This window comes from Trachemys scripta, chromosome 8, assembly GCF_013100865.1.
Source record: "Trachemys scripta elegans isolate TJP31775 chromosome 8, CAS_Tse_1.0, whole genome shotgun sequence".
NCBI lineage: Eukaryota > Metazoa > Chordata > Testudines > Emydidae > Trachemys > Trachemys scripta.
In genome coordinates, this window is record NC_048305.1 from 46,291,086 (window position 1) to 46,303,452 (window position 12,367).

The window sequence follows — 12,367 nt, forward strand, 5'->3', positions numbered from 1 at the left end:
TGGCCTGGAAGAGACAGAACACCCCTAAACACTGTGACCTAGAGGGAGGACCCATCCACACGGACCTGGAGCAGCATGGGGCACCCCTCTAAACACTGCATCTGGCCTAGGCCCACCCACCTAATCCATAAGCCTGACAGTTTCCTCCTGCTGACGTCCCTTCTGTGCTCCCTGCCAGGGCCTGGCGTGGCTCACGTTCGAGCCCACTTCAGTCCCTCCTCTCTACAGCAGCCCAGACCAGCCTAGCCAGCTGGCAGTCTCCTCCTTGCCTTTCCGGTGACCATGCTGCCTCCGCCCCATACAGCCCATACAGAATGCCCCCTGCCCCCTGGAAGTTACCTTTGCAGTGTCTTCTAGAATCCGTTATGAAGCCCCTCGTGTAAACAACATCTTGGGAGGGACGAGGATCTATTTTTAAAAGTGTGAGAGGTAGAAATGAGCCACGCGAGTTCAACAGATCCCTGTTACCGTGACCATAACAGCTATAGGGGATGGGAAGGGAGTGGCCATCTGCACTCATCTCTCCTGGACCATCTCACCACCCAACTCCTCCCCAGCAAGCAACACTGTGGGCAAAACCCCCAAGCTGGGATGCAATGCTGGGATCTAAGCCCCATGGGAAGGGGCTTTGCCAGCCAGGCAGGTAAAAACCAAAGGGCAAGGCCTGGCCCCAGTGTACAGGGCAAAAAAGTGGGCTCATTGAGTTCATCTAGTGTCACGACCAGACCACACTCCTTGTCTGTACAGAAGGGGCGTCCTAACCCCCTCTTTATTCTAACGTGAGGTTGCGGTGTGGACATGGTTGAGGACCACTGAGCAAAGGTACCAACATACAGGGGATGCCACGTGATGAGTGATTGTTTGTTGCATGAGTGCTGCGAGGAATAGGCCTGATTGACTTTGGGCAGCAGAGACCTTTGATCGGGTACGGCTCTCTAAGGCCAGCACAGGGGAAGTTGCTTAGCTGGGCTGACATTGGGCTGTGACAGGATGGAGCAATGGCCAAGAGTCTCAAGCCTTTCATTTAAATTCAAGCCACAGTGCTAAAAACATCTACCAGCCACCTACCCCTCCCCACAAGCCAGCACAACCTGAGTTCCCTCCATTCCCCAGAGAGCAGGCCGCAGCTGGCTGGGGACTGCCCAGAGACGGGAGGCGAGGGCTGTGAACTGTATGAAGCGCAAATGCTAAGGAGATTTTTCCCTTTCTGATTTTATGCTGGCAGCATTTCTCATGGCCCAGTAACTCCCAGAACATGCTATCAGGCTGGCTACCACTCGTGGAGAGGAACGCCCGCCTCTGCTCCTTTTAGCAATGTATTTATCACTTCCTCCCGCCACTGCTCCAGAAAGCTCCCTCTGCTATGTGGTTCAGCGGAGAGGGAAGCTGGGCCCTTGTTTTGCTACCCTGTTTGTATATTTCCAATATTGGCAGGTCACCTTGGGTGTGAGTGGGAGCAACCAGACCTACCAGAGCAACAACGCCAGTGCCAGGAAAAACATTTTCCATGGCAGCAATGAACCTCGCTCTCTCACGTTTTCCCCTTGGCTTAGTCTTGTCCTTGTTAAAATAAAAGACCTGAGACTTGCGAGACCCAGAACTGAGCAGGTTCAGGCTGGTGCTCTGGGGCCCAACAGCTGAGTCTTGTTGTCTCCTTACCCAGCCCTGCCCCTGTGCCCTAGAGCTGACCAGACAATGCTGGGACGACCCAGCTGAGCCTATTGCTAGATCAGGGTACGGGAAGTTCCCGGAACTTTCCCAACCTGCCTAAGGATGGAAGAGTCACGTCAGTTCTTGGCCTCTCTGCTGAGACTGCCAACAACAAGTTAATGCCTGTGCACTAGGAACAAGAGAGAGGAACCACTGACTAATCTCACATTCACCACCAGAAGGCGACTTCTTTCAGAGACTGGTGCCACCCACATCTGCGTTCAAACAAGCATCCCCCAGAGGAAAGACTTGGCATTCTTTCTGCTCCTGCCAGCCACCCCAGGGCACAGCGGTTCTAGTTTTTTAACAACAAAAGTGGCCAGGTCCTTAAAGTGCTCAACAAAGGCTACCATTGTATCAGCGTCCCCTTACCAACGTGGGTGTTCTTGTGGTGACCCCATTTAATCTAGATGCTGTATTTCAAATGAAACAAGCCAGAAATTAGTCACATTAAATTTGATTCTTTATTTAAGCAAGCTCACAAAATGTAACGGCTCCACCTTTCCTTTCTCCCTCCATTCTTTCTTTAAGCTGTCTGAACTGCATAAAGGGGCCACAAAGAGACAAGAAACAGCCCCCTAGAAAATCTCTGTTGCAAGGGGGTTTCTTGCCTGGCACAAGGCTGACATAACTGTTCTATGCTAGCCCTACTTGCAGCCCCAGGTATAGGGTGTGTGTTGAGGATGGACCAGGGCAGGAGGGGTTTGGCCAGAATGCTATGTGCTCCAGCTGTGCAATGCCTATAGGGCGTTGTTACAAGCCAATGCAACTTAGCGCAGTGCTGGGGCTGCTCTAAATTGTCCCAGGAAGCCTCCCAGGTCAGAATTAAGGAAGCACAAAGGTGGCTTAAAGCCTGGGTGTGGGAAAGGAACAACAGGAAATCTGGCCCAAGATATGGCTCTCACAGGGTGCTCCCAGTGAGCATCACTGTCAGATGAAGAAGGAGCTCTGAAGGTGATGGCTGACCAAGGCCAGAGGAGACTGATCACCTAGAGATGGGATATGCATTCACCTGTAAGGCGAGGCTGTTCCCCAGGAGAGATAGTCAGTGGGTCTTGGAGCTGGGCGAGGTACTATGGGCTGCTCCACCGCAGTCACGTCCCCTGAATAGGATTTGAGAAGGGAGGCATTCTTGTTGGCCAGCATGGCTCTCTCATTCCTGCGGAACTTTGCTCTTCGGTTCTGAAACCACACCTAGGAGGAGGGGAAAAGACAGACAGGCCAGAGATTATAACCTGCTCCATTGATGTTCTGCTACTCTCCCTGCATTATCAGATACTTGGGGGCCCAGGCACCCTGGTGTGATGGTGGCCTGGAGAGCCAGAACCCCGTTGTGAGGAAAGGACCAGCAGTGGACGGATGCACTGTGTCTGCAGGAGGAGCTTCCATTATGCCTGAGCAGCTAATCATCTTCCCTACCCAAGGTGAAGCAGTAGCATGTGGGAGGTCATGTGCTTCCAAGCTGGGACCCACAGGGGAGATTCTCATGAGCTGGACCTCTCCTGCTTCTGGATATTCCAGGACCCAGGATGATGCTGGTGGCCTCATGTCTCCACCCCAGTGCCTGAGCACCAAGGATCCTCTCAGTGAAGATGCAGATGTCCTGTCTGGCCTTCAAGATCACGGCTGCTCTTGGAGGGGCTGCTGGCTGCTTGAACCTCATTCCTGAATGACAGGGATTCTTGGGAAGCTGCTGCTGGTCCATTGCCTTGAGCTGCAGAAGCGGCTGCTTTTATGTTAGGCTTTGCCCTGCTGTCCTAATGCATGGTGATCCCTTTCCCTGACTATGCCTGGCACTCATGCCCTGCCCTAAAATACAACACACATACCTTTGCTGCTAGCCCATGTATACACACACATATGTATGCGCACACACAAACACTCACGCACGTGTGCGCAAGTTATTCGGCTCAGTACAGGGGTACTAGGTGAATTTGAATGGCCTGTGCAGGTGCAGGACATCTGACTAGATGATCTAACAGTCCCTTCTGGCTTTAAACTCTGAATCTATCAATGAACAAACATACACACATGCACACAGGTGTTCTCTCTCACACACACGCACTCGTGCACACACCCACAAGCTCTTTCCCTTCAGTCCAAGAAACCATCAGAATTTAAAAGGCTGATTTCATTCATTCCCTGACCCGTCCCACTCTTGTGCTCTCAAACTGCTCAAGGGCTTTACTCTCACCCTCTGCACATCTTGGGGAAACCCTGCTTGGCTAAACTAGCAAATGTAAGAACAAGAGAGAGTTTATGCTGTTATAACTCTGGTGATAACTGATGTGAACAGAGGTTTGGGAGGTGGACTGTTCCCTGCAATGCCACTCTAGGCCTGGATACTCACTGGGCAGTGGGTGCATCCGTTCTGGTTAAATAAATCTAACTCAAACCTTCATCAGAACCTCTGGTGGAACCCAAGTCTCCTGGCACTTGGATAAGGCTGTGAGCAATTTGTTTCCTTTTATTTTTCAGTTTTATACAGCTCTGTGTTTCTGGGCTCTGGCAAGGATTGAGAAAGGTCACTCACAGGGTGTTTCCAGCCTGAGCAGACGCAGGAAGCCTTGGCAACCCCATGAAGAACCCTATCCTGTTGTGATTCCCTACCCAATCTTGAAATCTCTTGAGGTTCAGAACAAGTCGAGGGGATTGTTAGCGGACCATTGGTGGCACTCTGGTGGTGTGATGAGATTCCCTGGGTGCACAAAGCTGGCATAACCAGCTCTCCCTGCCTCCCTCTCCACAGAACCTCTAAGCAATGGCACATGGTTAGAGTGATGCTGCACTCCATCAACCCCCATCCAACATAATAGCCCTTTGGGGCCTGTTACTGATGCCACAAGTCATCTTGCACAGGGGCACAAGGGGAGTTCAAACCCGTCTTTGCTTGCCATACTGGGTCTACACGGAGTGCACCTTAGCCAGACCAGAAGGCTAAAGCCATGATGCACAACCCAACTTTGGGATCTGAGCCGAAAGTCTCAGCCTTTTGAGGTTTCTCTCATCATGATCCAGAACCTTCTTCTCTACCCCCAAAAGTAGCATACATTTGCCACCATAATTAAATATTGGGTGTAATGCCTCCATAGGAAGCTCAGTACAGTGTATAACCCACACGGCTCACTTTGGAGAAGGCTTCTTGACTTGGCATTTTTGCCTGTGTCGTCAATCTGATTACAAAAATAGACACCACTTCCAAGCCCCTGCTGAGTTGTCTCTGATTGCTAAAGCAGATGAGATTTGCACTTGTGTTTCTTTCATGGCACATTCCTACAGAATTTAGTGAATTCTCTCCCTGCTATAGAATTCCATAATCTGGCTGAAAAATTCTACAGAAAGGATCCTATTCTCTATTAAATTCTTTGGATTTTTCAGATTTTGGCCCTTGTCTTTGTATGGATTTGTATAATACCTAACGCAATGGGGTCTCGATCCCAATCTGGGGTTCCGGGGCTCTACTGTGATAAAATTATTGTTTTTGTCCTCTTTGATTTCTAGAAAATCCTAATGTTTCACACTATTAAATATGATAGAGCTTTTCAGAAGGATCTCTATGGCATTTAGTTGTTTGAGAGCTTTACTGACAGTAAGACCTATATTCTTGTAATGATTTTAAGGCCCATGTTCTTTAACAATCCTCTATCTCTGCAGCCATCCTGCTGGCTGAGTGAATGCTAAAGCCATGGCTTGCTGACAGTACCTGGATGAGGTGGGCAGAAGATTGACTTACTTACCTGAACTCTGGCTTCAGTGAGGTTGACTCTGCGTGCGAGGTCTTCTCGTACAAAGGCATCGGGGTAATGTGTCCTCTCAAAGACTCTCTCCAATGCCTGGAGCTGACTGCTGTTGAAGGTGGTCCTGTTTCTTCTCTGCTTTCTTTTCTTCTTCTCTTCTGAGTTCAGCTGATCATCTAGAATGGGAGAGAATCAGACAGGTGAAGTGCTGGAACTAGATTACTCGTATGTCTGAAGCATCAGCATTTACCTTTTTTTTTTCTTCTTCTTCTTTTTTTAAACACACCTAATTTAGATCTCTGCATCATTTGGATGAGAGATAAAAACCAAGATCCTGGCCACTTGGATCAAAGTTGAGACACACATTTTTCATAGATTCATATAAATGAATACATTTGGAGGCCAGAATAGACCATCCTTAACATCTAGTCTGACCATCTCTGGAACACTGGCCAGAGAACTTCCCCTAGTGATTCTTGTATCAAAACCCATAACTTCTGGCTGAGCTAGAACAGACCTTTTAAAAAGAGATTCAGCATCAATTTTGGAAGTCTGGACCTATGGCTTCATGTCCCTTTCTTCACCTATTTGTCCCCTTTCTTGAAGCTGTCTTTCTAATACAAATGTTTCCCTCTGTTCCACATTGCAGAGGGGAGCAAACCGATGAAAACCTTCCAAAGTTTGGATAGGAAACGCGGAGGAAAGTGGAGACTAGACTGAATGCTTCCTTCTGCCCAGTGCTGATAGAAAACCTTCTGCGCAGACAACTTAATGCAGACATAGGGTCAGAGCCCCATCTGGTATACACTGACATAGCTCCACTGAAGTCAATGGACCAGATCCCCATCTGGTGTAAATCAGCAAATCTTCACTGAAATCAATTTTAGGAAAAGAAAATAGGAACTCTGGATCTATTCAGCTTGGGGAGTTCACCATCAGTGTGTAGGGCCCTTGATGCAGAGAAATTACGCTGCTACAGCAGATGTCCAAGGTCCATCAGGTCTGGACTGGGATTCCTCAAAGCCCTTCAAACTCTACCTGATTTAGAAGGCCAGCCTTCTCGCCTCTTCTGCTCTGACATTAATTCATCTTTCCACCCCATTAGACTATGATCAATGGACTTTTCTGTGAAGGTAGGGCAGCCTTGGGATGAAGGCACTGGCATAGCATTTAGGAGACCTGGTCTGCCATGGATTTTCTCTGTGACTTCAGGCAAGCCACTTAATCTCTGCAGGCCTCAGATGTAAAGTAAGGATAACATCTCCTTCCTCCCACCGTCTCCCTGTCTGTTCATTTACAGAGTGGGCTCTTTGAGTCAGGAATTGTCTCTTACTATGTGTTTGTACACTGACTAACATAATCGGGCTCTCATCTCAGTTGGGACTGCTAGAAGAGATCCTAATATACATTATTATTGGAGGATTTTGGTATTCGGTTTTTCTCTTGGCACATTTTTTGTGCTGAAGAGGATAATGTTGTTCTCTAACACTAGCTGCTGCAGTCGATGCATGCTGCTGAGATCTCCCTAATTCCCACCTGCTTTTTTTTGCATCTGAAATTCTTTGACTGGCCATCTTCTTCTGCTCCAAAGCTTTGCCAGCGAGACCTACCATAAATAGCGGCTGCTGCATATTCCCCCTCCTCCATCCCTTTATGGCCAGAGGTGATTGGTTCACATGGCTGAGCAAAGGACCAGCTGTACTAGCACCACTCATGTCAAGTACCTACCCTGTTGCACTGAAGCCAGAGCACAAGTATTGAACTGAGGATTTAGCACCACCAAGATAAAAACCATGCTCATGGCATTAATAGGGAAATGCAATGACAATCCTATTCCCACGTGCATAATTGTCCCAGGATACTGAATGAACAGCACAGTGGTCAGATACAATGGTAACCGATCCGCTTACCCATTGTCCTGCCATGATGCAGCTAGTCATGGGCATGCCCAGCCTCTGCTATTTTGTGATATTGACCTAGATCTGGATGAACAATTCACCACCAAATAATTTATTGATTTAGTCCCTTGTTGCGAATTGTCCACAGACAGGTGGTGATTTTTACATATTTGTTTTCTCGTCAGCATTGTTGGATGAGTTCTGAGCATGAACTAATTTCAGCTTAGGCCTTGTTCACAAAGTGTCTGCTGCCAGTATGCATTGTTCCCGAGTCACTAGGTGCCCTATGTGATTAGTCACCTAATTCACATGGTTGGGTTTCCATTTTCCCCAGTTTGAAAGAGCTACACTTTATAAACAGGAAGACTACTTGAACTCATTGATTGGTTGCTTCTCTCAGGAAAGCACCGGAAGATCATTATTATCCTGCTCACCAGATTCCAATGCAAACCAGTGCAAAGGCATCCCAGGCAAAGGTGGAATTTGGTTCCTCCCATTACTCCCTGCTCCACCTTATGCAAACTAGCTCGTTCGGCAAACTGTCCTTCCCTTTTCTCCCTCATTACTTCTTCCATAACAGCATCACTGTTCCTGCTTCATCAGAGACTGCAGGGCCCTTTAGTTCCACCAGAACCCTTAGCATTTGATGCAGCAATGTGGCAGTGTGGCTCCAGATGTCCCGCAAAGCACTTAGGGAGCTATATGTTTATATACTGGGTAGTCAAACCTTTGGCCAGCTAGGTAGGGAACTATCCAAGATGCTGGAGCAATAAGACGATGAAAAACATGGTCTGAGATGCCTTCCTCTTCTCTGTGGCTTTGTTTCTGCTGAACTGGTCTTAACGAAAACACTGGGGAGTTGTTTTCTCCTCTTTATGTCACTCACTGGCCTTATAATGAGGCTTACGTCCACCATGCAATAGGATTGATTCTTTGCCTATTTACACTGGTTTTATACCAGGAGAACTTCACTAATGTCAGTAGAGTTCCATCTGCATGAACATGGTGTCCCGGAGTAGGGAATCAGACCCGTAATAGTTTGACACGGCTGCTTCCTGTAATCTGTACCCTGCCTGGCTTCATATTATTCAACTCTAAGGGTATATCTACACTGAAAAAAACAAAACAAAAACTGCCAGCAGCGAGCCGCAGAGCCCAGGTCAACTGATTTGGCTCATGAGGTTCCCACTACAGCATTAAAAGCGGAAGTGTAGACATTCCTGCTCCGGCTAAAGCCCCGGCTCTGAGAAGCCACCCCCTCACTGGGTTTCAGAGTCTGGGCTCCAAGCTGGACGGGAATATCTACACTGATGTTTTTAGCCCCATTGTGTGAGTCCCGCCACCCACAGTCAGTTGACCTGGGCTCTGAGACTTGCTGCTGTGGGCTTTTTCCTCCCCAGTGTAGACGTATCCTGTGCTGGAACTTTCAGAGATGTCTATGGGAGATAGGCACCCAACTGCCATGGAATTCCAAAGGGAATTGAGCTCCTAATTGAGCAGATGTATTACTAACAACGATCTGCCCTGACAGCATCTTCTCTCTGAGGAGCTCAAACATGCATGAACAGTTTCACAGCACCCCTGTCTGTCAGGTCAGCATCTGTTTCCATGCAGTGTGGGGGAAGGAGAGAGCGAGGAAAAGATCTGGGTCCAGCAAAGCACTGAAGTATGTATTTAACTTTAAGCATGTGAATAGTCCCACTGAAATCAATGGGTCTGCTCATGTGATTAAAGTTAAGCATCTACTTAAGTATGTTGCTGGATTGGGACCTTAACATTCTTAAATATAATAGACCAGATCTTCAGCTAATGTATATCAGTGTGGACCCATTGAAGTCAAAGGAGATACATCAGCTACACCCATCTGGAGATGTGGCCCAATAGATTTAGAATAAAATAAAGCATTGTGAAAGTAACCCTGCCTTGCCTCTCCCATAGTGATACTGCCTTCTCCCTAGTGTCCCTGGGAAAAGATGAAGTCCCAAAACAGGAAAGTTTTTATTAAGAAAATGAAATCCAAAATGTGTTGTTTTTCTGAGCACCCATTTGGGATGCTTTTCGCTGTCCATCTGGTAACAGTTACTGCACCTGTACACCTAAAGTCCATACAATTGGGAACAAAGGGACATTCCACTTAAATTAAAAAGCAGTTTTCAGATTCCAAAAGGTTTACAGCTCCCATATCTTCTCCTCTCCTCAATAGACAGTCAAACCCTGAACAGATTCCTTTCCAGTCTGGGAATGCTGGATACAAACATGCCCATGATTTCCTTGTATCTGAGAGGAAGTGTCTGGAGAATAGTTTTAAACAGGAGTTTTGAATCTTTAAGCCGAGATGGAAAGGCAGGAATGTGTTAGAAAAGCAAATGTGTTTAGGAATTTTGGAGCATTAAAGTATGGTCACACGTGGTGACAGTGGGTCATCCTGATCAGGCTACAGGAAGATGAGTGAGGGAGACAGTGAGACACAATTTAATTAATACTTGTGTAGTGTTGGCATTTCTGGTTATGCTTTTCATGGGTTTATTTCAACCAGTGATGGGGCTGATATCATATGAAGGAGATATTGCTCTACTGCCTTCCACCTTGTGTAGTCACCAAAACCTGTGCAGAGGGAGAGAACTCACCCAGTGATGTGAGCAGAGAGTTCTGACAGGGTAGCATTTTACACTCGGAGCACACAGCGCAAGGCAGGGGAGAATCAGTCTCACGGTGTTTCAGTTCCTTGGACAGTGGAAACACTGCAAGACCAGCTGCTGTGGTTTGTGGGCCCCACAAATGGTTTCTGGAGGCATTAAAAAAATCCATGAAAATTGTAAGTGCCAATACAAAGTTAGAGATTTGGCTTTTGAGGGAGGTGTCCACTTACAGCTTCCTCTGGAATCCAAATGAAGGTCTCTATTAATACAGGGTCAGCAGAGGATAAGAGGGCACAGGATTGGGCCTGAAGTAAGGGCAATGGAACAGAAGCATAAACTCCACAGAGGAACCCTAGTGCAACACTGACAAATGATGGGCAACCCTCATAAGGGCTGAAGGTTCAGTGTAAGTTGTCTGGGAAGGGTCAGGTTGGGTTTTTTTCCCAGTATGTCTGTGGGAACCAGGCAGCCTGTTTCCAATCAGCGGCGCTGCGGATAGGTGGCTGGGTCAATGTTCAAATAATACCACCTCACTCTTCAAGTGGAAAACCCAAGTGCCTGGGGCCTGAGCTGGACTGTTTTGTGTAGGAAGTTTGGGAAGAATTCTGAACCCTGCCCAGCTGAACCACATGTGTTGTGTGATTTCCTCCCTCCCCCGCCCCAAACTGGCCCGAGTTGTTATGAGTTTGTCAGGCATAGCTTCACCACAACTTCATGACATTTGGATCACAACATCCACTGAGCTACATTGCTGCAAACATCATCACATTGTGCTGATGGCCCAGAATGTCCTGTGCTTTAAGCACCCAGAAGAGGGAGGGTTCTGAGTTAGAGCTCAGATTCTAGCTCATTGCTCTTTATGGCCAGAATCTGGGGTTTGGAGGAAGAATAAAAGGGACCCAAATCCACACATACTTCAGTCTAGCATCCCTGCCACCTGAGGATCTCTCTCTCCATACACCCCAGATGGACTCTGGTCTTCTTTCCACCTCTTAGTGCTTGATCTTCCTCCTAGAGTGGAACAGCTCAGCTCAGCATACCAGGGGGCCTGTTCTACTATCTATTACCCTACCTCCGACTCATTGCTCCATCTGGGACCCTACGGACTAGAGAAGTGCATTATATGCTTTTCACTTTCCTTTGAAGAATCAATTTTTGGCCAGTGCTGGAGGCAGAATACAGAATTAGATGGCCCATTGGTCCAATGCCAAAAAGGAGATTGTTTGTTCCTGTGATACCATAGTGAAGGGTCACCTTATTTCTATCTTGGTTGGTCATTTCTAGACACAATGGACCTGTTTTTCTTCAACTTATAGGAGTTTTACATTAGTGTGCCTTCATTGACTTTAGTGGAAATAGTCCCAATTTACACCAGCGTAGATGAGAGGAGAAACCATTGGCTTCTCTTAATATTCATGGGAATATGGGTTAGCTAAGATATGGCTATGATTAAATTAGTACAAATCCTAGTGGGAGCCTCCTTAAACTGGGTTAGCTCTTATACCGTGCTTCTCATCATAAATCTCAAAGTGCTTTACAAAGGAGTGTCAGTGTCATTATCCCCATTTTACAGATGGGGAAACTGAGGCATGGAGGTGACGTGACCTGCCAAAGCTCACCCAGCAGGCCAGTGGCAGAGTTGGGAATGGAACCCACCCAGGTCTCCTGCATGCCAGTCCAGGACTCTATCCACCAAGCACACTGCCTCTCTTAATCAGATTCAAGAGTGTCTAAGGGGGGGTCACAAATCAGAGCCCAAACTGTGTATAGACCAGTCCTAAGATGCTAAACATAATGATTTCAATGGGAGTTAGGCCCTTAAATATCTTGACGAGCTGGATCATTGCTTTCTCATCTCCCAAACATTTCTCAGAAAAAAGCTAGCTCCTAAGGGCTCTCTTGGGGTTTCATACCTCATCTTCTGAAACATCTGGTACTGGCCACTATCAGAAACAGGATGTTGGACTAGGTAGACAATGGGCCTGATCCAGTCTGGCAATTGCTACATTCCTGTGTGACTGTTACACACGAGGAGCCATGAGCTCAATGCTGTGGGGATGGGAGAACAAAGAGACAGCCTGAAAAATGCCAAAGAATAAATGTACATCCTGCCAACAGCCCCAAAAGCATCATCACAATTTGCTTGGTTCTTCCTGGCATGAAGGGAGATGCCAGTGATTCACAGCTCACTCATAACAGACGGGATCCAAAAAACAAAAGGTCAATAAAAGGTGACTTGGTGCAGGCACTGAATGGAAAATTATGAGCAATCATTATATTCCAGTGACTCATGTGAAGGTCAGCCCTGGCCAATTCACCTCTGCCATCAATTGGCATGGAGCGTGGACATTACTCACCCCGTTACGGGAAGTATCTGGACACA

The 12,367-nt window shown here is 47.4% G+C and overlaps 1 protein-coding gene across 2 annotated transcripts in view; it reads right to left on the bottom strand.

Moving 5' to 3' along the window:
• PRRX1 (paired related homeobox 1) overlaps positions 1–12,367 on the bottom strand; it is a 92,024-nt gene that overhangs the window by 9,828 nt on the left and 69,829 nt on the right. Inside the window, exons 2-4 of one of the 2 annotated variants that reach the window (XM_034780408.1) lie at positions 5,448–5,623; positions 2,723–2,904; positions 340–408 (exon numbers count right to left, since the gene is read on the bottom strand). In XM_034780408.1, the coding sequence (XP_034636299.1) occupies positions 354–408; positions 2,723–2,904; positions 5,448–5,623 (413 nt within the window). In that variant the 3' untranslated portion in view covers positions 340–353. The remainder of the gene's footprint in view (positions 1–339; positions 409–2,722; positions 2,905–5,447; positions 5,624–12,367) is intronic. The other variant, XM_034780407.1, reaches the window with a different exon arrangement.